Source organism: Phalacrocorax aristotelis, chromosome 24, assembly GCF_949628215.1.
Source record: "Phalacrocorax aristotelis chromosome 24, bGulAri2.1, whole genome shotgun sequence".
Classification (NCBI taxonomy): domain Eukaryota; kingdom Metazoa; phylum Chordata; class Aves; order Suliformes; family Phalacrocoracidae; genus Phalacrocorax; species Phalacrocorax aristotelis.
In genome coordinates this window covers 6,288,279-6,312,505 of record NC_134299.1, presented here as the reverse complement: position 1 = coordinate 6,312,505, position 24,227 = coordinate 6,288,279, and the positions used below count along the sequence as shown (strand labels likewise).

Here is a 24,227-nt window from a genome sequence, read left to right as displayed (position 1 = left end):
CTGTAATCAACTTTTCCTGTGAAAGAGAGTGCTAGATCAGCGCTTAGGAAACACGAAGGGATTTTGCGTGTGTTCTCTATCTGAAATGGGGGAAAACAAAAATGGCTGAATGGCAGACTGTAATTTTGCACTTACCTACGGCACAGCCAAAATACCAAAGTACCTTTTTCTTTAAAAAATACCAGAATAATTTCAAGCAGTCATTACTATTTTTAATGTAATGGCTAACTGCAATTTATAGAAAAACTTTACAGTCAAAAAACCTCGCTGACCTGGGCGTTACGGTACAGCACAGCATCCCAGCCCCCCGACTGAAAAGCCTTCTTTTAAAAAAAAAAAAAAAAGAAAAAACCAACAGCCAGAACATCACTTTACACAGCACAGCGCCACAGAGCGCGCTGGCTGCCTCATTAACTCCTAAGCTAAACGTGCCCATTGCTATATTCCCTGGTTTGCCTCAGTGTCCGGAAATGTGAAAGGTTTTCTGGGCGAGTGGAGGAGAGGGGACATCTCTCACTAACAGAGATTCTTTCCATGAGCTAAGCTGTTCCAGACAGAGCTGGAAGGTTCACACAGAAACTCCTAATGATTGGGGATGACTATTTTACCACGCTGGGCTGTCACAGTATTAGTTTTCGGTTATTGTTAATGCTGCAAAAACAGTTGGGTTTTGTTTTGTTCCCCAAGTGAGAATGGGCACTTGGCCCCCTCCCTCTGCTCTCGTTTATCCAGAGTTGGAGAGTCCCCCCACGGCTTTATGCTGTAGATGTACAACCACTGCCTTACAGAGCTTACTTTGTAGCGGGAAAGAACAGATAAGAGGATGGGATGCGAACGTTATGTGCTTCTCTCTCCACGACAGAGCTTGAGGAACTTGAGGACACGCAGGATCCATGCTGGGCATGGAATCTCTTCAGTCTCAAGATCACAAGATGCTTAAATCTTCAGCCTCAGCGCACACAGGCTTAATTTGGTCCTATTTGTACAAATGGAAACCCCATTAAAAACAAGACTGGAAATTCAAAGACAGTGGCAGAACTGGATCCTTACTGTACCTGGAAGAGATTAGTACTGCTCAATTGGAGAATAAAGACCACATCTTTAAGAGATACATTTTATTTAACACACAAACCAGCTACTTTGCTGTTTAAGTTTTGCCTTATATAGTGCATTAAATTGACAAATTACGCCTAAAAAGCTCTATTTGTGAGAAACCAGAAATACAACTCGCCATTCTGTGGTTTGCTGACAAAGAAAAACATGGCGATAATGTATGCACAAGCTCTCTTTTGGATAATCTGAGCCTACCTCAAGGGGAATTTTGCCATCGATGTACTTGTAAGATCAGGCACTGCACACTTCATAACAGGGTAAAGAAAACATGGTAATTTCAAACCCATTTCCACATCCTGAGTGAGTAATTTAAATGACTGTAGGTTATTACTCTCCATGAAAGCTAAAGAAATATTTTCCTAAAATATTTATTTTCAAATTTCTAACAAGTAATATGAAGTTTACAGCTACCATGTGCTGATCTGCATGCTATATAAAATTCTCCACTGATTTAATTGATCGCGTTTAAGGAACTCAGTGGAATTACACGGGCAAGGAGTGAAATAAGGTGTCATGGTTTAACTCCACGACAGTCTGCAACGAAGCACCACACAGCCACTTGCTCACCCTGGATCGGGGAGAGAATCGGGGTGGGGGCGGTAAAACCCATCGGTTGAGATAAAGACAGTTTAATAGGACAGTGAAGGAAGAGAAAATAATAATAATACTAAGACATATAAAACAAGCGATGCATAATGCAACTGCTCACCACCTGCTGACCGATGGCATGGAATATCCCTTTGGGCAGTTGGGGTCAGTCTCCCAGCTGTGCCCCCTCCCAGCTTCTGGTGCACCTGGCAGGGCATGGGGAGCTGGAAAATCCTTGACTGGTGTAAGCACTACTTAGCAACACCTAAAACATCAGCGTGTTATCAACATTATTCCCATCCTAAATCCAAAACACAGCACCATACCAGCTACTAGGAGGAAAATTAACTCTATCCCAGCCAAAACCAGGACAGAGGGAAACATGCCAGAGGCTGTCAAATCCTTGCATGCAGGGAATACTACTATAACCATAAGCCAAATAATTACCACAAACTCAGCTCGACTGTGGCAGCACAAAGAAGAAATAGTACTTCCATTAGCAAAGCCACCTGCTAAAGCTAGGCACCAGGAGAAAATTAAGTCCTACATGCTCACGTAAACAGAAGTACTTGCAAAGCCCGATTTACATATTTCAATTTCAGAACAATAAATAATTCTCCTCCCATAGTCTCCAAAACTGGAACCTGTTCTGCTCTGCCACGTCTTCCCTCACTCAGCCAGGGCGGCCAAGTTACACATAGGCTGCACTCTCTGGCACCGCAGAAGGAGCAAACAGGATGTGGCATAGGTAAACACATTAATTTTCTTTGCTATCCTACAAATGTAATTTGTGCCCTTAAGCACTGCACATTCATCTTGATGTTGGAGTATTATGTTGAGAAATCGTCTTTTGCAAGTTTAAACAGACCACTAATGGTGGCTGAACAATTTTACTTCTAAATAAGCTAATTAGTCTCTCCACTTACTAAAGCTGATAAGGATCATCTTATTCCAACCTTTATTTTAACAGATATGATTTTTACAACAAACAACTCACATTTTTTGTTTCTGTTGCTATTGTTCACACAGCGGTAGTAAGCAGGTAAGTAACTTTCCACAAGCAATGGCAACGTTACACCCTCTAAAATGAACAGTTGAAGTTATGCATTATTTTTCACATAAAAACCTGACACAAATCAAAAGTTTTTTAACAAGGCTTGATAAAAATCAACATTCCTGAATTTCCCAATTATACAGCAAGGGCAGATAGTCCTGCAAGCCCCCCAAAGGAGGTCTGGGGGAATAAACATTGCATATTTCTATTGCACAAAAAACAGTCAAGAAACTTTACTTCTGCCTTCCCTTTTTTTCAGTCCTGAATTTCTTGTATGTAAGAACAACAGAGACACATCACCATTTTTAAAGCCCACCAATTTCTTTCTTAAGATATAGTACAAAGCAGAGCAAAAGGATTCTTTTTTGAATGCAGGGCATTTAATAAATTAGTGGATAAACTCCTTAAACTGATGACACATTTTCAGAGATATAAGTGCAACTGTTTTTCTGAAAAGAAAGGCATATTTGGCTGTTCCTCAGCACAAAGATGGTTTACATACATCAGGAGGTAAATATTTATTTGACCATAGTTGATGGTAGCTCAAGTAGAATTTGCTTCCTTCTCCACGTCATCATCGTCGTCAACAACCTGAAATCAAATCCAGAAGCAGCTTAGGTAATCAGTTTAAAGCCTCAGTCCTGTAGGAGTGCATAGAGAATTTATTACATTAAATCCTTGCTGGACCCAAGCAGAACAGCAGTTATTCTACACTGCTGAATGACAATGGTAACGTGAAGAAGGTAAGAAAAACGTGCCATCAAAAATGCCAGGAGGAAACGTGGCTGAAATAACAGGAGCTGTTCAAGTTATTACCCACTACAACAATCACTACAGTGTATGATATTTTTAATGAGAAAGCAAAAGAATCTGTGTGTTAGAGGAGAAAAGCACTTCCCTTACCATCACACAAAGTCATCAAAGCACAAAGGTAACAATCACTGGCAAACACAGAGCGTCCAGTTCTGCATTCCTCAGTAGAAGAGGGACAGAGTCCAACGAGGAAACACCTCCCTCCGCCAGCTGGCAACACTCCCCTTAATACAGCCGGGGATGTCGTCAGTCACCTTTGCCATAAAGGCCCATTGCTGGCTCAACTTCAGCTTGGCATCCACCTGGACCCCAGGTCCTTTTCTGCAAAGCCGCTTTACCAGCCAGGCAGTCCCAAGCATGTTCTGCTGCACAGGGTGGTACAGGACTTCGCACAGTTCTGGATCTCTTGCTAAAATACAGCTTCTGACTTGGAAAAATTGCATCCATGTATCCCTGTACTTTTGCTTAAACTTCCAACCTGTCCATGCTGGAAAGGGACAAAGACTACCTTTGCCATTTAAAACAGCCATTATCTCTCATCAACCCACCTGTTCCACGCCTTCTACTTCAGGGATGTAGAATTGGAGCATGTTCTGTATCCCATTCTTCAGGGTGATGATGGAACTGGGACAGCTGGTGCATGAACCCTGCAACTTCAGCTGCACAATCCCATCCTCAAAGCCTTTATAAATAACATCACCACCATCTTCTTGCACTGTCGGCCTGATGGAATATGATACTCAATTTAAAGCAAGCATAGCTGAAACACGTTTCCTTCCAAAAATCTTTAGTAAAGCTCAATTTAATATCTTGACAGTTCTTTTTGTCTATAGTGACTAAAGCCCACTCTCTCTACAACCACCTGATTCAATTTTCCAACAACTCATACTTCGCTGGACTCTCTCACATTGATGGCTACTGTTTTTCTGTAGGACATTATGCAAAACGTATTTGCAGTGAATGCAGCCGCAACCAAAGGAATCATTTGACGTTCTAGAGGCAAGGGTAAGCACCTTAGAGTAGAGCTTGATTCAGCCTGCAAAGACATACTGGTGTGCCTTGAGGCCCTCTCCACATGTAACGATGATTGCCTTGGTTATCTGCCAAATTAATAGGGGTGTGTCCTACCACACGACGCATGGGCATCTGTTACCTGACTAGGGACAGGGACAAGAAGTCCTTAAGTGCTGCCATAAATAAATATGCAGTTCATCATAGTTTACACAGGACAGAAAAGAAGCTCCGATGACATAAAAGCTTAATCCTGCTAACGGGTGAAGAAACCAGCATCTGATAAGATCATACCCCAGTACTATTAGCATTTCTGCAGCCTGGTCTCCTTTTGCAATCACAAATGCCCAGCATTGTAACCATATCCCCATAGCAACATTTTTCCAGACCAAGCTAAAACCATCGAGTTACTCTAACAGAAGCTCTTTATACTGATTTCCAAAATAACTCTTTTGAGAGCTACACTCCTAAGAGAATAATCAATGAATCTGACACGTTTATTAACAACTCACCATAGCGAATTATCTCCATTCCAGAAAGCCAAAGAACAAGACTAAAAATTCCATTTTTCTTAGTTGAAATTAACTTTTCAACACACTACAGGACCTTTCAGATCTACATTCCCTCAATTCTGCCCCTTCTGACAAGTTCTTTGCACATATTTTTTTACTGACTGAACAATAAATACTCTGTATGTACCACTGGTTTATATATAGCTTCTGTAAACTATCCTGCTATAAAACAAAGTAAGGTACACTACTGCTAATATCCTCATCAGCAGCTTCCTGGTCTGCCAAGGGGTATGGGAGAAGGAAATGAAAGGATGAAAAAGGTGGGGGAAAGCAGAAATTTGGGCAGAAATTCTGAGACCACTACAGAAGGACACTAGGAAATGAAGGACTAATGTACCATAGGGAGCTTAAATGACCACATACCCAACGAGAGCAGGGCCTCCTGAACGTTCCTGTCTATCATGGCTTTATACAACAGTATACTTGGGTTACATGTTTCAACATTAGTACATATGCTTGGGAAAAATGTTCCAGCTTATTTCTGCTTCTCTCCTTTCCTTTCAGGAAAATTAATCAGTACCATGTGTCAGCTGTGAGATAACCAAAATGGTATTTTAAAATACCACTTTTGAAATGCAGCACCTAAAAAATGAAATAAAAAGCCCAAGTTCGTCACAACTTCTAGAAAAATAAAACTGAATTCTGTTATTTCGGCCCACATGCAAGTTTCTGGTTGCTGTAATTTGTGAGCTGGGGAAGGTGTCGCCATCAGATATCACAGCCTCAGAAACACATCAGACATTTTCCCCTGCATCTAAAATGTTGAGTTGCTTATTCCTTTCAGTTCACTTTGGAAGGCAATTAATGAGCATAAAAATACTGCAGGTAAACAGCATGATCCATAGCGACTCTTGAGACTTCATTAGTTACCACCAGTTTCTAAACTCAAGCTGTGTTAAAATACCAGCAGAACGGCAACAGGATGCAAGGACAAAATCCACTAAAGCCCAGACAGTGAGCGAAATCCAGTATTAAATTTTCCTTTAGAGTATGATACAAGAGTATAAACTTCATTGGAATACTTGGAAGGGAAGGGCAAGTATAATTAAGACAGAGATGAACACAACAGAGGGAAAAAAAGGTACTATTAAGAGCAAAGATTGTGCTGTTTTCACTATTTAAAAATGGCCAGGTCAAACCCGATGGACCTGTTGAAATCACTGTGGAGGTAAGACTACATGCTGTTCTAAAACAACAACAACAACAAATCACTCTGTGATAAGGCCTCTGTTCAGCACATAGTTTGCGTAAACAGGAAAACTAGATAGAAAGTTTTCAGTTAGGGGAACCAGCATTCTCGACTCTGGCCAGATTTGCACTTTAAACCCCCATACTCAATATTGAAACATGAAATCACACATAGCCAAAGAAAAACACACTGTTCCCTAAATAAATCGAAGCCCCAAGACTAACTTGCTCCATCTAGCAGTAATGCTCCTGGTTTACCTTATTCTTGTATCCAGCAGTTCTTTAATCATTAGTACAACTTCATCATCATCTTCTGACGCAGCTTGGGAAAAGAAAAATGTGCAAATCAGAACTTGGAGAGAATTCTGATCTGATTGCTAACAGTGTATATCCATAATGGCAGAATGAAATAGCATAAAAAACATTGCTGAGCTAACTGAAAGCAAAAGGCAGAAGTCTTAATTCAGGGTAAGCATTTTTTTCTGCATTATCCTCATTTACCTCCCAGGCTTTTGCCAAGAAAATACAGTATCAGTTCAGAGTTGTTCTCAGCAGGCAAAGGCCTTAACAGACAATAGCAGTGCCACCTTTTAAAGGTAGCAATAACTAAGATTCAATAAGGATGCATGGGTTAAGGCAGGGTCCTCAGAAGGAAAGTTTTAGCAACCTAAAAAATTCAGCAGGAGGAAAATTATTAACGTGTCTGGGTTTAGCAGCTCTGAATGCAATTTTACACTCAGTGTTAGTCTTGCAAAAGCATTTTTGAAGACAACTTCTTCAAATAAAATAAAGTCTATGTTAATATTGAAATTAAATCCAGACATAACAAAGCAGAGAGGAATTCAATAGTCATAATCTTCCTCAAAACACTGGGAAAATTGCTTAAGTTGGTAAGTTGCAAATGAGAAAATGAAAGGCAAAATACTGCCCTTGAGTTAAACTCTAAGTTGGTCTCAGTTTCTATTACAGTTTGGAAAAGACTTCTCTTTCTTGTTCATTTAAGACCATAACCTACCACTACCACACAGACATTAAGCCTGGGCACTCTTTTTTGATTTGAGGAGGGAAATTAAACCCTTTGCGGGTGCCCATTCAAAAAGGAAATGCAGCAGCACTCAATAGCTTTCTAAACATGGCCTCAGTATGTGCAGCAATATTGCACACACACAGAAAGTATAACAGAGCGTGGTCCATACTGCTAACACACATCGTTCAGCACAGCTCCTGTGCAGACATACTCCTCACACTGCAGCAGATGAGAACCAGGCTTCCCATTCATGGGTAAGCAACTCCCTTAGACGCTGCAGCACTGCTTCTGCTAGAACATGCATGTTCTGCAAATTCTCTCCTGTGTTAATTTCAGCAGTTTTCACTTTAAATTCTCTTACATGCTTTTCTAAGGCAGATACTGGCCTCCTCCTGAAGAGCTCAATTTACCTGTATCGGTCCGAGGTGCCTCGTCAGTAACTACAGGTAAGCCGGAGGCAAAGAAATCCATTATAGTTGCATAAATATCTGGTTTCAGTAAGTTCCAGTCCAGGTCTTCACTCTCCTATGAGAATTGGGAATTAAAAAAAAAAAAAAAAGAATAAACCCAGAGTATCTGCATCTTAATAGTAATACTAATTCTTCTTACAGTAAAAATATCATAATGGGCTCTCATGTTTGATGCATGGATTTGATTTCATGGTTTTGTCAAGTTCAGCTTTACCAAAAGTTCAGTAAGACTCAATTTATAATAGTTAACAGAGAGGTTTCCTTGGTGCAAGCCAAGTGCTATTAAAATATTAGCTAAAAAAGAGGCGAGAAAGAAACTCTCCTAAATACGCTATTTGACACATATTTTCACCAAACTGTTTCAGAGACTCAAGCTTGTTTGGTTCCATGTAAATCTGAGCCAAATCATCATTCACTGAACTGCCCCGTGCTCTTTGCAGAGTAAGAGCATAACCGCGCGGTTATTACGCAACACCTTATCTCTGCTGACATGCACTCCACACCTCGGGCGAACACACCACCACTGCCTGCAACGCACTCCATCCCAGTCATAAAACCATCTCGTTCGGAAGCATTCTCTGCAGGTCATCTAGTCCCGGTTCCTGTTCGGAGCAGAGCCAACTTCCAAGCTGACCATGTTGCACAAGGCCGCGTCCAGTCCAACGCTGACCGCTTCCAAGATCAGTGAATCTACAATTTCTCTGGGCAACCTATTCCAGTGCTTACCCACACACTGTGATTTTTTTTTTCTTTTATACTAAGACAATTCCCGCATGCTACTTGTGTCCGTCAACTCTGTTACTTCCACTGTGCATGTCCACAAGTCTGACTGGATCTCCTTGATGGCCATCTATTAGATAGCTGAATCTCAGGTCATCTTTCAGTACATTTGAATCTCTGTTCTGCTTACCTTGGTGATTGTGATGAAGTCTGGTCCAAAGAAAACACTTTTAACTCCTTCAATTTTGAATAACTGTCTGTTAAGAAAACAAAAAACCAAAAATACACACACATTTCAGGCAAACTCCTAAAGATTTAAGCTGTCACAGAAAAAGAAGTTTTAGACTATATTTCTAGACAAAAATAAGCACTAAACCCAGAACAGGTACGAGAAACTCACAGTTGCTTCACCTACAGCTTAGTAAGAGCCAGGATATCCTGCTACAAAGCAGTGTACGCAGTAAAACTGAACACATCTTATGGGACTTTTCCACAAGATGTGTGAAAGAGTTACTCTCTCTGCAGTTCTTCTTTGGAGGCAGAATTATATTCTATATATGAAAACATATTTGATCAGCATTTGATTTAGACTGGAGATTAGGAAATATCACTTCACTGAAACGGTCGTCAGGGATTGGAAGAGGCTGCCCAGGGAAGCGGTTGAGTCACCATCCCTGGGGGTATTCAGACATTTGGATGTGGCGCTCGGGACGTGGTTTAGCCGTGAACTGGCAGCATTAGGTGTACGGTTGGGCTTGATGATCTTAAAAGTCTTTTCCAACCGATACGATTCTGTGTAGCATCCAAACCAGGATGTACCTGTTGTTTCAGGTAGGACTAGTGGAAATGCAAGGAATGTTCCTGAGATTAAAGCAAGTAGCTTGAAGTATCCGAGCTCAGTAAAAACTGCCTTCAATTCTGTTGCCATTAAATAAGAGGATTAGTGCCAAGCAGTCCATGGGCTTTAACACACCAGCTCCCTTTGTGAGCAATCTTCAATATTTTTAGCCATTTGTACAGTACGTGAAAAATACGAAGATTAAGTAAAAGCTAAAGGCTCATACTAAATTGCTTCAGATGGCCCCATACAGAACCCAACAACCAGGTGGTAAATTAGCACACATGCAAAGCAACACAGGAGCTTGGATGATAGGGAAGAGCACATTTTTGACAATATTTTAAGTATAAAATGCAGAATGAGAATGTAAAGACCAATTTCCATAAACAGTTAAATAAAACCCAACAAATTAATCTACAGAATAAATGAACGATGCTACTCCTGAAGAGTAAAAGGGAAAAAAAAGCCCACAAAACACCAAAAAAACAACTGTAAAAAGTTTTTAAAAGTAGGACGCACCCTGAGTTAAATACAGCGTAAAGCTGTAGGAGTGTTTTTGTAATTAGGGGGAAAAAAAAAGAAAACATTCTCCTGACAAAAAAGAAAAACACCAAAACCGCAATGAATGAAGGAATTGGAAACCTGATCACAAAGGTATGTGTGATGAAAAATGGCAGGCAAGATTTCACAATACCCATGAGAAAGAATTTCCATGAGTTATACACGTACTGGGTTTTCACATCACTGAACCAACTGGATTTTGAAGTTATTTAAACAATGAAATTATGCAAGTGTGCAAGTGCACAAAACCATCCTAGATCAATTAAATAATTCTTGCCCCTTCAGGAAGCTTTTATTACTTCTATTCCCTCTTACAATACATTAATATTCCATTTATAAAAACCATAATCTGGCGTTTAACAATATCTAGTAGATCTTTTTTTTCCATTAACCTGCACAATCAAGCTGTCTTGTCATGGTACACATTCTAGCACGTACATCATCTCTGGTGAAAACATCTATTTGCAGATATACGACAACAAAAAGCCACTTTCTGACAGTCAATTGCAACCTGCAACCTGATGCACTTTCATCAGGTTGACGACAGCTTCAGCATTCCACTAACATGCTTTGACGTCCTCAAAAACCTTTCATGGTATATTTATTACTTAAGTCACAGAGCTTTGCTTTTAAAGATCCTGTTTGCTCTCAAACAACCCTGCAAGAGACCTTTGGAAACGTCAGAGCTGCATGTTTGATAACCCTCTGGTTCCTGGAGAGACTGTCGCATGAAACAGCTTCTACTTCTGCATATAATTCTTCCAACATACACAAAGGTGACTTAAACTGGGATCTCTGGAGGTAAGCTATTGCAGCATTTCTGGATCTCACCCTCAAACTGAAGCCCTTCTACCCACAGAACAGTTACGTTTTGTTTCAGAGGCTAATGTAAAATCAATGACAAACATGCAAAAATGGATGCCTCCAAAATTCCCAGAGAGGCTTGTAATGGTGCCCCAAACCCCTTCTATGCCAAGACTATATGAATCTATTATCTGCTCAGCAACTCTTACTCCAGATTATGCATTTTGGTACTGAAAGCTGCAAGTCCCAAGATCTGTTATAGATCCATCCTGAAAGAGTGGGCCAAAACCAGCTTTTCTGTGACCAAAACATAAACCTTTTGTGAAGGAAAAATCCATTGGCTTTGAAGTCCAGTTTAGCACCAACATCTGCCAAAACAAGCAATCTACTACCTTCAACTTGTAGTATTTGGGGACTATTTACTTCCCTATGCTGTCTATTTCCCAGTTCTGGAAAGTTGCATGATTTCCAACTAACCACTCGAATTAGGACTCTTCTGATGGGAAAGACTTTGCAAAATCAGGGCCAGAGGTCTCACCGGTGATAGAGCAAGTGTTCAAGGATATTGGTTTATAATACTACTCAATCCAGTTGCATAAACTAGACCACAATGCATTCTGCTACGACACAGCCATGGGGAGTACAGACACACAGACTGCTTTAGCAACGACAATCTTCCCAGCTTTAATTTTACACACAAGCAAAGCGGCATTAAAAACTTAAATCCAGCCAAGCTGCTCCTGAGTAAACGGAGGAGCAGAATGATCAGAAGCTGTGCTTAATAACATCAGTTGCAGACACACAGCCCATACTGGTCCCCCAAACAAATCATGATGTGTTTAATAATACCTTGCTAAAGGTGAGCAAAATGCTGCAGCTGGTGTGGAAAACTCCATAGTCCTCGACTCCAGCACTTCCTTCCCTGGAATAAACTTCAAACTATTTGGATTTGGTGTGTCCTGAGTTTGAATAAACATGCTTCTTACTGGAAATTTAAAACAAAAAACAAAAAACAAAAAACCACTAATGTAATCAAACCTAAGTAGCTTAAATGAAAGTCAAGGATCCTGATTACTTAGCAAGCCAAGACCAGGGTGATGGCAGTGCTACAGCAAACAGCAGCCTATGCTGCAATGCTGCTTTAAAAACACAACATAGTGGGCTCCGTGAAAGCATCCAGACCGACACGAAGATTGATAAACACATGTTATCATGTTACAAGGTGGTAAATGCAACCTTGTCTTTGCTTCTTTTGCTAACTTTTATTTACTGAAAAGCATCCCACTGCAACAGCATCAAACTGCGCGAGGCCAGTACCATCCTTGCTTTCTACTGAAGCCGAAGAGATGCAACCTTCATTTCTCTGTTCTCTTTAGGTTTTTTTTAATTTTATGATCCTCAAGTGCTGTGAAGTCTCCGTTATCACTTCCTGTTCAAAGCATACTCAGTTTTACCAACCCTCTCCTCAAGATACACATGATTTATGGGCTTTGGGTTTTAATTCATTTTTCAGCACCATGAAAAAAGCAAAGCAAGCCTAACGACAGTTACAGTGAACCACAGCCTGCTTATAATATCTTCCACAGAGTGGAAGATTACTGTAAGCTATCACTCATCCTCCAGAAATCAAACTGACCAAACAACTCAAAATAAAATTAATTACAGTTCACTGGTAAAGACGGTTAAAAGAATTTTTTACTGAAGTTCCTTTTGTGGTGTGGGCCTTTCTTTCACTAGAAGAGCATAAAAAACCCCTGATCTTGACTAAAATATAATACTTTACATTCAGCAGTGTACAGTTAGTAGTATATTTTCCTGTAGATGCGTCCCTGCAGCATATGCCTCACGCCCCATTGAGGCTGGGCACCAGTTAGGGACGGTTTCCCCTGTTCCAATTCTCTTCTTAGTTCTTCAAACCCTCCCTGCACATCAAATAACACAATGATATATAAACATTCATGAAAGAAAAGATGCATTTTAAAAACAAAAATCTCTAGGAGCTGATATTTATAAATGAAATTATACTTGAGAAACAAGCTCACATGACTTCAATAAATATGCAATAGAGGGATTTAAACCAGAAAAAGGAGCTGACATTTTTGTAAACTGCCATTTTGCCCATGACTCCCTAGTATTAGATGACAAATCATGTTGTTTATAAATTACCAAATTGTTAGTGCATGTGTTTGTCATGGAAACAACCCTTTTGACTTGAACATACACAAAGGCAGAGTACACACAGACTACTTTTTTTTTTTTCTTAAAAGGAGAAAAACAGAATTAGTTAGTTTTAACATGAAAAGAATAATCCTGATAGAGCAAGGAACTAGTCAGCGTTATTCATGGGGGTGGAAGAACTCATCTTCCAGATCCAGCTGGCACCCAAAAATCACATCCAGCGTAACAATGTAGTTAACAACTAACCAACAACAGGATTTAGATGGGATAAATGGGGCACACTCTACCCATGTTTTGAAAGCAATGGGTCACTAACAGCTATCGTACATTGCTCATCTAGCATCTCTAACAGACTAAAACATAAATGGCTGTATCAGCTCACAGAAAAGGTGTCCACGTGGGTGGCCACTGTATTTAAAGTGTCTTCTGCAGCTGAAGATCTGCCTTCCTGAGACCGGGTTTTTCAGTCACTAATCAACTGGGAGAGTTCTTTGCACAGCTGTGAATGACCCACTTGGAATTTATTATTCAGTAGTTTGTAACTGGCTGTATTTATATCAAACATCTATATAATTTCTTTCAGCCCTCTGTGGAATGCTGTGTGTACCTGCTTATTATTATGTTCTGCCATCTGCTTAAGGCAAGAGAAAGATACAAATAGAGGCCAATTTTAGTAGGACATCTGCAGAAGCAGGTAAAATACTAAGTCTACTTGTCAGAGTCAACCTGTTGATTAGAACTGAAATAGAAAAAATGGCCATGCACCATACATGGCTGCACGTTCAAGAGGGGGAAAATTAAAAAAAGAAAATATTGCAGCTCTACAAATGAACAACTTTGCCTTCATCCTTACTAGGTCCTCTCTGGACAGCCAGCAATTTTATCTGGTAGAGCTCAGCAGCTGAAGGACAGAAGGCAACATGAAGTCTTTCACAAGGCATACATTTACACTAAAACAGAAATTAAGGAATGCGGCAAAGCCCAAATAATATTTTGCATCAACAAAGCCCCTTGTAAGTCTTGGCAGTTGAATGACACAGAATAAACATGCATAATCAAGCACATTGTGAGCCATCCGCATCTTCTCCCCAAGCTGCAAGTGTCCAAATGCACAAGCATTCATTAAAAACCACCCAGGAAATGTTATCACACACAGATTTCAGAGAGAAAAGTAGGCTTTCATTATTACCACAAGACATAAAAACTAGAAATACATTCATCTGTTCATTTTTAACTAGTATTTACCTGCATTATGCCACACCACAGATGGAAAAAATGGTTTCTTTTGCACAAGTTGGTGGAAGGACTGTTGAGTTGTCAAATTATGATCTTTTAACATTGTACGACAGAACCTAGAGAAAAATAATTTTACTAACAATTTCCAAAGAACATGTTTGCACTTCGCTCCCCCAAGACAGAGTATTTCACATGCTTCTAGCAGCCCCACAACTCAGCAAGATGGTCACCTACCTTAAACCTCTTGGGTAGTGTACCAAGCTCACAGGATAGATCACAAAACATCACTTACTTTTTCCCCTTTTCAGTGGTCCCCCTCCCTCATTTCGTAACAAAATAAATGTAACTCTCCAATTTTCGCCACCTAAAAATTAATCTAGACTCCTTCACAGTCACTAATGACAGGCAAATCACCTTACTCACCTACAACAGAAGAGGATAAATCACACTAAGGGAGCCTTTTTTCTCCCTTCTGACACTAGCGAGCACATGGAAATCTCCCTTGGACTCAATACCTAATTTTCAGAAGATAACAGCCTGCTGAGATGAATCCAACCCCAAGCACCTGAGGCTAAATAAAGGCCAGAATTTACTCCTATACTCTGTGGGTTTAGGTGGTCAAACAGATAGCTCTCCCATGTGACTCTTGGAAGATACACAACAGGCTGAAAAGATAACACAATGGCTACTCTTACACAAACAATTCTCTTAAGAAAAAGAAATACAGGACAACATTTGCATAAAAGCTGTATTAGCTATGTGTACAAAGCCATACCTCAACCCATCTACCTCCATTTCTTCTCTTTGGGGAATGAAGAAATTCAGTATATTCCAGTACAAGTACCATTCCAGAATTAAACCAGACCAGTTAAAAAGAGGCCCTTCCTGCTCCATACCGGCCACGTAATTTGCACTAGCAGTGAAAACAGGGGTGGTGTCATCTGGTCAGATGAAGTTAAGAGGGGGGAGAGCAGAGGGGAAAAAAGAAAAAAAACATTAAGAAAAAAGCAAGGCGGAGCAATGGAGTAAGAGGCCTGACTTTCAGAAGTGTAAATACTTGCTTGCACATCTGATTTCCGTAACCATATGTGCAGCTAACAGCATGCAGGTATTTCAGAGCAAAGTGAAAATCAAAAAATGTAACCAACACCCACCTCATGTCACAGATTGCATAGATACATACTACATAGAGGATTATTATCTGGTTTCTCTCCTCATCAGGTACAAAGGGGGGAAAGCAGGTAAACTAAATAAATTAAACATGCAGGGCCTATTACTAAGACAGGAGGCTGATCCCCTCAGGGGGTCATAAATCAGAACAGAAGCCCTACACTGAGGCCCAGATTCCCCCAACATGGGGACACGAGAAAAGCTCTACGTCATGAAATGGACCTCCCTACTGCAAGCGAAGGAGACATGAACACAGAAAAAGTCTAAATCATGTTATTTGCTTACTTTTGTGGTCTTAATAGCAGGTATAGACCACAATGGGATGTTTGAGAAAAGTCCACCAAGAGAAAAGTTCTCCTTTCTCCCTTTAGCTTTGGGGAATAAAGATTATAATCCATTTTATGGTCCACAGCATGGGGCAGGTTTGCCCATCACCACACGAACCTCCCCATATTGCACAGTCTGTAGCAACATGGGGGGTAGCGTTTCCCCTATTGCTTGGCCCTAAGCATCCATGTGGGGGAGGTAACTGCGCCTCACTGCATGACCCTGTGCACACGTCGGGGCAGGGGGAGGAAATTACCCCTTGCTGCACGGTCCCCAGCATAGGTGAGGGGAGAAATTACCCCTCATTGCATGATTCTGAGCATATGTGGGGGGGGAATTACCCCTCACTGCACGATCCTGAGCGCACACGGGGGGAATTCCCCCTCATCACTCACAGCTGCGTGCGCAGTGGGGTGAACGGTCCCTCAGGGAAAGGCCCTGAGCACCTGCGTGTCAGGGGGAATTAACGCCTCGCTGTTATAATGACGCTAGTGGGAGGGGGGAAGAAACAGCCTTTGGCTGCCCGTCTGTACCGAGAAGGAAGAAATAACTTCACCCTCGCCCGCCCTGCTGCAGCGAGGAAGGAAAGGGGACGAGCGAGCGAAGTCCGGCGCGGCCCGGGCAGCGGCTGCCGCTCGCTGCGACACAGCCGCCCCCCAGGGAAAGGGCAGGAGGGGATCTCTCCGGGAGAAAGCCGGGGTCCCTCCTCTGGGCCAGGCAGCGAGAATCTGAGAGAACCCCCGCCATCACCTACCGGCCGCCCAGCCCCGCAGCCGCGCCGAGCCACCGCGCAGCCGCCATCTTGGCTCTCCTCAGGGCCGCCGGGCCACGCCCCCTCCGGCTCCGGCCCCGCCCCGCGGCCGCTGGCGGCCCCTGGCGGCGGCGGCGGCGGCGGATGGGCGCGCGCGGGGTGCAGCTCGAGCCCCGAGCCGGAGCAGCACCCCAAGGGTTGCGCGTCTCACCTAAACGGGTGCTTTACTGTTACCCTTCCAGGGCGATGAGGCCCCGCGGGCTGTGTCCCAGCTGCTGGCACCGCTGTGTCACCCTCTGGAAGGCGCAGCGTGGGTCACCATGCGTAGGGCTTCCCCCCCCTCCCCCGAGCCGGCTTCACCACAGAGCCCACTAACACACAAAACGCCTTTTCCCCCCGCCCAAGTCTCCCAAATCATCAAGAAACTACAAATTTAGCCCAATGCCAAGTAACCTTCCAGAGATGGTGGCTGCACAAAAAGTTAGAAGTAGTGCACTTGTTTTGCTCACACCATATTTGAGGTGGAAGCTCTTTATTTTGCAGATGGTGGCCGCTGCTGGCGTTCAGGGCTGTTGCACAAGGATCAAGTGGAGGAAGAGTCTCCCTGGGGAGAAAGGAGTCACATTTGCAGTTTCAGCAAAATGAAGAGGTTCTGGTTCGTGCCTGCACCATGGCTGCCTTTCCCCCCCCTTAGTATGATCACAGCCCAGCTGATTTTGGACCAGGAAGTCCCTTACATTAGGCTGCTCATAGCTGCTTATTCTCTTACAATTAACTAATACAACCTAAAAATCCAACAAAGTTCTTACATAAACTTTCAGCCCTTCATTTCAGTCATTCCTCACTGGATTCACTGTACCCTGGCACGCAGCTGCGCTCACAGAAAGCACGTTTTCCCTGAGCTTTGCCAGAAGCTATTCTTGGACCCCCCTGCCTCCCTCCACACGCGTGCACAGCTCGGCACGGCAGTGGGTGGTCACGGGCCGTTTTGCTCACGCACGGCGGATCCTCGTCGGGGCTGGGTTCATTCCACACCTCCTCTCTTGCAGCAGCAGCTCCTGTGTTTGCAGGGAGGGCTCAACAGCTCTGCGCTGGCATTGCCATAGACGTGAAGGTTTCTCTCCAGTAAACCGGAATATCCACTGTTTAAAGCCTCAGCTTATAGCAGGAAGATCTGTTTGACTTTATAACCGCCAGATAAAACAGCAGGAACAGACAGAATTCAGTACCTTAACAGGAAGCACTCATTAAAACCCAGATTCTTTGTATCCAACAAAAACAGTTTGCATGGGGAGAGGAGAAGGAATGCACAGTGGAGATGATGTATTGTAATCAGATACAGTTTTAATAAAATGTACATAAGTTTACAACTCGAACATTTCTTCATAATGATTACCAGAAACAGATGATCACACCCGGAGTGCAAAACTTGACTCCATCAAATCTGCAAGTCAGAGGTACTTCCAAGACCACTAAGAATTACCTTAATGACAGCGCGGTGCGAAGGGAACGCTACTCTTGGGACACGAGTCACAGATTGTTTGTCACAGTTAGCGGAGACCACGGACGCTTCCAGCTCCGGCTTCCCGCTCCGTGCGGCAACAAGAGAGCTTCTGTCACTGCCACACTTGGCGTGCAGTGATGCTCCACCAGCTGCATCCTACATCGGAGCAAGAACCCTGCCCTCCCCATCCCTGCGAGCAGTTATTTCTCCCTTTGGAGGGGAAGGATCGGGGAACAGTGGATCATCATTATCCCTCTAACTTCACAGGGGAGTATTTCTAGTTGAGCGTGACGGTATTTACCATACCTACAATGGAAACTACAGGTCGTGGCTTATTTTTAGAAACACTAATACAGCTGATCAGGTTTCAGGAATGTGTTTCAAAACTGGAACAAGATTTCACTGTCAAGGTACTACTGTAAAAATGCTTTGGAGTCTTTTGGTGTACTGAAAGGCCTTGATTTAACACCACGAGGAAAAAAAAAAACCACCACAGAAATTCAACTCCCCAACATAAGAGTCTTTGGTGGAAGCTGAGTTAAAGTAACCGATTACCACTTTGGAGTGATTGAAAGTTCAGCGATTAAACAGATCCTGCTCAGGCTTGCTTAAGTCCCACTGAAGACATGCTTCAGGTGCCATGTGTCACGACTGCTTACACAGGTTCGCTGTTGCAAGCTTAATAACACCTATGTGCTCCGTGCATAGTGTGCATTACAGATTGAGTGTGCGCTGGCTTCAAGAGACTGTAAACTTAACATCACGTATGAGTAGTACTGAGCTGGCAGGAAGGGAGGGGGGGTACGGGGAAAGTCCCGAAAACACTGCAGGAGGCTGCAGGAAAGTGCAGGTTAACACCACGGCGGCTGGCCCCGTTACGTGCGCTGTACAAGCGTCATGGCAGTGAGGCACCGAGAGCCAAGCCAACTGCTTTTTTCTTCCTTTTTTTTTTTTCTTTTAATGCAGAAACTGATTAATCACTTTGAAGAGAGACTTTAAGTGCATTCAGGCTGAAGTTGGCATTGGGTAAGAACCAGCCTCTTTCCCAGCACAGATCTAAGATTGCCGCAGGACTGCGGCGATAACCGCAGCCCTCTGGCTGTGCACGAGGAGCCAGGGCAGTTAACAGAATTTACTACAGCTTTAAAAAAAAACAGATTAAACCAGTGGTTCTGTTCAGAAAACTGATTTCAAAACGTTGCATTGGGGCCGTACCGGTCTTATTTCATTAATATCACCGGTTGTGTGGCAAAGAAAACAATTAGCATTATTCTTCCGCGTTCATTAAAAGCAGTAAGCTTCAGAGACTATGGAAATGAAATTTCCACTTACAATTCATCACGCTGAAGCTGCAGTACTGGCAGTGCAGGATTAGGAGGAATACAGGCGGGAAATGAGAAGGATATCAGGCTAACAGGCACTGAAATTCAGTTTTCTGACCATAACCAAAAGTCCCATTACTTTATAGGTCACATGCAGAGACAAAAACAAGCCGCCTCCCCCCCAACAGAGATTTAAAACCGTTTCAGCACTGGGTGTGCGCTGGCAGGATCGTTAGCTTCTGGGGCAGGGTTAGCTTGCTCTTCGCATAAAGTGCTTGAAGAACATAAAAGCTGCCAAAACGCGAGCTGGAAATTCAGCCTGATCCAACCCGAATGGGGGCTGTAAACAAGCCTGCACACCTTGCTGCGCCTCGATGCATTTTCCCTTTCTCCCTTGGCTGGCAGTGCAGGAGAGCAAGGCCTGAACGAGACGCAGAGCCTCGCCGACACGAACACACACGCGAGAGGCAAAGGGCTCCAGTCCGAGCGTGAAGGGAAACGGGCTAAAGCTTCTCCAGCATCAGCTGAGTGAGACCTGGACGTGGTATGAAAGAAGTTTCACGGAATTATCCAAAAGCAATTTTTCAAGTAAAAATTAATCAAAGGAAGGCGAACCTGAATCCAGTTAGCAGAGGTAATACCTTGAACCCACATCTTATTTATACACAGTACCTGCTCGCTCCAGCAAAGCGTCCCCCTGTTCCACAGATTCATCCCTGCACTACCAAGGCCTGGCTTCCCTTCCAGCAGCTTCCCGAGCAAATTTAACAGCCCACGGCCAAACTCAGCCTCCCGGCAGCGTGTCGAAACAAACCTGCGCCCTCACGCTCAGTCTCCTTGGTATCCCTTGAATTCACCGGTTGCTGTCGCAGTCATTCTCGGCATCTCTCACTGATCCAATCCCGCAACAACTGACTGTGGGGCGGGGGGTATTTATTTAAAACAAAACCAAAAACCGCCTTTCAGGTATATATTTAAAACAGAAAACTCAATGACAAAAAAAACCACAATAAACAACAGCCTCAGATTTGCTGAAGAAATATCTCAAGGGAAACCCAGAAATTTCTTTACAGTACTTCTGCTTTCAAGTGGTGACAGAGGACAGAAAAAACCCTAAACCAGCAGTTTGCACCCATGGTACTTAACTCTGAGTGTAGCAGAGCAGGGCAGAAGGTTCCCAGCTCTGCACAACTCAACCTGACCTGGGCTCAGCAAGTCACTATTTGCCAATAACTGGGCTGTGCAAGCCAACAGAGTCTCCTTGCTTTCCAGTATTCTCCCTCCCCACCCCAGGGCTTTAAGACCTCAGTCCAAGCTTCTCCCTCTGCCTTCCAAGCAATCCCACGCTGAGCACGTCCAGCAGAACATTTGGCTCATCTCTCGCAACTGGAGTTATGTTAGAGGGGAACTGAATTTGGGGAGGAGAAAGGAAACATGGAACAGTCGGTAACTCCTATTTGCAGGTGCTTCGCTAGTTAGCTCCCAGCTTCAGGGGTTTTCCATCCATCCTCCCCTTACGCTCCTCAGCAGCGAGTGAGCCCCAGACTGTGCAGTGCTCTGCTTTGTTTTAGCAGTCTTCACATGCATCTTTGATAAGCCTGTTGCATTCTTTTAATGCTTATGATTTTGACATCAGACAAAGCTATGTGCTGGAGGTGGTGTCAGGCTTTTTCCCTGCAGAACTAGACTGAAGTCTGAGGCTGCAGAAGCTCTCCCGGGTGTGACTCCAGTGAGTGAAGAGGAGCTGATCCTTCCCCCTCTGAGAGCGACAGTACCCGCAGGACTTCCTCTCCAAGTACCAACACATCAGAAAGTGGGCAGGGCAGGAACCTGCTCTGCGTACGACTGGTCCTGATCTCAGCAACCTATCCATTGCTCCAACAGTTCCCCTGCAAACTCTCAAAGACCTCAAAGCCACTCATGGGAGACCCTCAAATACAAAGTATGTCCTTTACCCTCACTGCAAGGCTCCAGCTCACATGATAATGAACAAACCCCCTTGGGAAACGGCCACCGCAAGGCTTTTAAGAGACTTGGCTGGATGCTACTACAGTCAATGGGGGTTTTTTCCATAGATGTCAAGTCCTTAAAAATAAAACCACTCAACTTTTTTTCTTGGGAGACATTCTGCAGCACCAACACCTGTCGGGGGAAGGATCACTGCACCACAAAGGTTCATCAACTGGGAGCCCAAAGAGTCCCTGTAACCGGGTGTTTTGAAAGCCAGTCTGCACTTCAAGTAGCCTTTGAGGGCCAGAAATAGCAGATCCAAGACAATTTATGCAACCAGGCATTTTGCAAACTAAAGATGGGAGGTTTCACTCTTATCTCTTTCTTATATTACTGAAAAGAGAAGGGAGCAAAGTCGGCTTTGTTTCTGCCCAGCTGCCAGCGTGGGTGACTTTTCCTCCAGACACTACGTTAGGATTCACTACATCAATGACTGAAAAAGCAATAAGAAGGTGTCCTTCTCTTTGGGAATATGGTAGAAAGCACAGTATTTCAAAAGTAGAGCAAACGTTACCAAAGGAGTGTGAATGGATTCGGTTCATCCTTGATCAACACAAAAATAAAAGACAGAATTTACAAGTATAGAGTCAAGGTCTCCGCTAGTATAAATCACTCTAACCGGATTGCAGCGAACGCTGAATTACACCAAATGAGGTATGTAGATCAGGACATCTATCAAGTTGTTTGCATAATAAATTCTTCCATAGGGCGTATTTTTAATACTGTAAAAATGCACGGCCCTCTCCTTCACAACACCATAAGCAAATTTCTGCATCCTACACTTTGGCATAAACCAGACAGGAAATACACGTGTAAAACCGAAAGCTTTGCCTGATGATTTGATTTTCCAAACAACAGCAACAGTAACAGCCTGACAGATTGCTTTGCTGAAGTTTATGCATCTGAGGGTTTGCAAGACAAGCGACTAAAGGCACTGTGAGTCCTTCCAGTGACTCCTCCAGGCTCCAGCACAGGACCCGGGCAGAAGCACTTCCATGTGTTACCCACCGCAGCGAGCAAAGAAGCGCTGCACACATGGTACCACGGCTCTGCTCGCCTCCGCGCTGCACAAACCTGGTACCAGACATCGCCTGCACGGCTCTCGCTCGGTGTGCACGTAACCTCCGAATGCACACAACAGAATTGCTCTGGAGCCATGGCTGCCAGGTTTGCCACCACTGCCAAGCAGTTGGAATACACAACCTTGCTCTTGTCCACAAGTCCCCACTGATAGGAAAGAAGTCACCATAACCCTTTAACCTGTGAAATCATTTCCTTTCCAGAGCACTAGCAAGTCCCGCTTGACTTGCTCTGTAATTAATAAACCTTTTCATTCATCTTATAATGCATTTCCCCAGCCAGGACCAGAAAACGCGGAATATTACTGGTTTGGAAAAGCATCTAAGAAATAAATGGGGGGGGAAAGACAATGAGAGGATGAAGGTAGAGAAGCAACTGAAAAGGATATGGAGATCCTGAGAGCCAGGCGTTCAGACTAACTAACATAACTTAAAATGGTTCAACTATATCACTGCAAATAAAGTTCTGACCAAAAAATAATAATTATTTTTTATATATATATATATATTGCTATGTCATTCATTTCAACTAAGAGGTTCAAGGTCCTGTGAGAGGCGGTCCTACAGGAAGCACGTGTCCCAGCTCACAGCAGATTAAGGCTTTTGCTTTCCCACTTTGGAAGGAAAGGGTGCTGAAGCAAACGGATCCCCGCTGGGCAGCTCTGTAGTCCTGGAAGACGGAGGGGCAACAGAGACAGATCCTGCTATCGCCTGTCTGTTGGTCTGAGAAACCACTTTGTAAGCAGCTATGGGCTTCGCTTCGAGACCCTGCCCATCTTCTGGACTGTAGTGACGGGAATATTTTGACAAGGATTGCGGACGGAAAGGCTTGTTAACCACAGAGCCCAGCACAGCTTCCTGGGGCAGCACGTGTCCTCCTTGGTTTCTCTCACTGGGCACGCCACCCTGCTCTTGCAGCGTGCCCTTAGAAGGGGTGTTTTCCTGGGCCTCCACAGCTCTTGCAGAAGTGGGATGAAGATTGCTTGGCTGAGTAAACCCAGCAGAGGGAAATGGAGATCTCGCTGAGGCCGTGGACCCACACATTGCTGAATCCAGGCTGGGGAACATCAGGTTAGCTCTTTGTTGGACATCACCTCCTTGACTTAGGAAAACGGGTGGCGTGAACAGTTCCTTAGACGTACTATGGGAAGTCAACTCTTCCGTGCTTTTCTTTTTAGTGAAAGGGGCTCTCAGAAATACATCGGCTTCTTCTGGATGTCTAAGAGCCACATTGCCCTTGGAGATAAAAGGAGCTCTGGTAAAGACATCCACCTCATCAGGCACTTTTCTCGAGCTTCGGAAAGGAGCCGTGGCAAAAACATCTGGTTCGTTAAAAACCTCCCCGGCGTGCGACTGGAAGGCAGGGAACAGCGTCTTCCCTGCTCTAGTCTGGGAAGACTGGGAGTGGGGATCTTCTTTGGAGGCCTCGTGTCTTTCCCTGGGTGCAGACTGCAGGAATCCTGCGCACAACTTGCAGGTTTCCTCCTCCTCTTCCGAATCCATCAGTAGAGGCCTGGACCCGCTACAATCCAAAATATCTCCTTCGTGGTCTGTCCCCTCTCCTTCGCTGCTGTAGAAGGAGCTGTTGCTCGAAGGACCATCTCTTGTTAAGTAGTCTGACTCTGAGTTGTGCTGTGTTTTCACCTCCAGCATCTCAGACTGGCCCTTGTACAAAGCAAGTCCGTCACTACCGGGAGGTCCTTTACAGAGCTGAAGAGCTACAACTGGGAATACGGCCGGATCCCTCTGCAGACCTAAAAACACAAGAGAAGAGTGTTACTCAACAAGCTCCATCTCCTTAGTCATAAATAAGAATGAAAGGTACTTATTACACAAAAAATGTCATGCCGTTCAGATTTAAACCACCATCACGCATGGAAATGGGAAGGAG

At 43.7% G+C, this 24,227-nt stretch overlaps 2 protein-coding genes across 6 annotated transcripts in view; both read right to left on the bottom strand.

Annotated features, from left to right (window-relative positions):
• Positions 1 to 1,467: 1,467 nt before the first annotated feature.
• Positions 1,468 to 16,521, bottom strand: NFU1 (NFU1 iron-sulfur cluster scaffold). Of its 2 annotated transcripts, XM_075074484.1 has the most exons (9): positions 16,425 to 16,509; positions 14,949 to 15,114; positions 14,183 to 14,289; positions 11,609 to 11,744; positions 8,747 to 8,813; positions 7,777 to 7,891; positions 6,598 to 6,661; positions 4,117 to 4,291; positions 1,468 to 3,346 (listed from the first exon to the last, which is right to left on the bottom strand). In XM_075074484.1, the coding sequence occupies exons 2-9, from the start codon at positions 15,065 to 15,067 to the stop codon at positions 3,299 to 3,301; spliced, it is 831 nt and encodes a 276-aa protein (XP_074930585.1). In that variant the 5' UTR covers positions 15,068 to 15,114; positions 16,425 to 16,509; the 3' UTR covers positions 1,468 to 3,298. The 2 variants fall into 2 exon arrangements, with proteins under 2 accessions (XP_074930585.1, XP_074930584.1); XM_075074483.1 differs by lacking the exon at positions 14,949 to 15,114 and having other exon boundaries at positions 16,425 to 16,521.
• A 1,224-nt stretch (positions 16,522 to 17,745) lies between these two features.
• AAK1 (AP2 associated kinase 1) overlaps positions 17,746 to 24,227 on the bottom strand; it is an 86,292-nt gene continuing 79,810 nt past the window's right edge. For all 4 annotated transcript variants that reach the window (XM_075074472.1, XM_075074475.1, XM_075074474.1 and 1 more), the window contains one exon: positions 17,746 to 24,090. In XM_075074472.1, coding sequence (XP_074930573.1) covers positions 22,931 to 24,090 — 1,160 coding nt within the window. In that variant the 3' untranslated portion in view covers positions 17,746 to 22,930. The remainder of the gene's footprint in view (positions 24,091 to 24,227) is intronic.

What these genes read in the sequence shown, in the direction of transcription:
- NFU1 (XM_075074484.1), bottom strand. Translation starts at nt 15,067, where the DNA reads ATGGAGCAGGAAGGGCCTCTTTTTAACTGGTCTGGTTTAATTCTGGAA. An exon ending in TGTGGTGTGGCATAATGCAG is followed by an intron (nt 11,745 to 14,182) that starts GTAAATACTAGT and finishes TTAAATTTCCAG; the next exon opens with TAAGAAGCATGTTTATTCAA. An exon ending in AAGTAGAAGGCGTGGAACAG is followed by an intron (nt 3,347 to 4,116) that starts GTGGGTTGATGA and finishes ATTTGATTTCAG; the next exon opens with GTTGTTGACGACGATGATGA.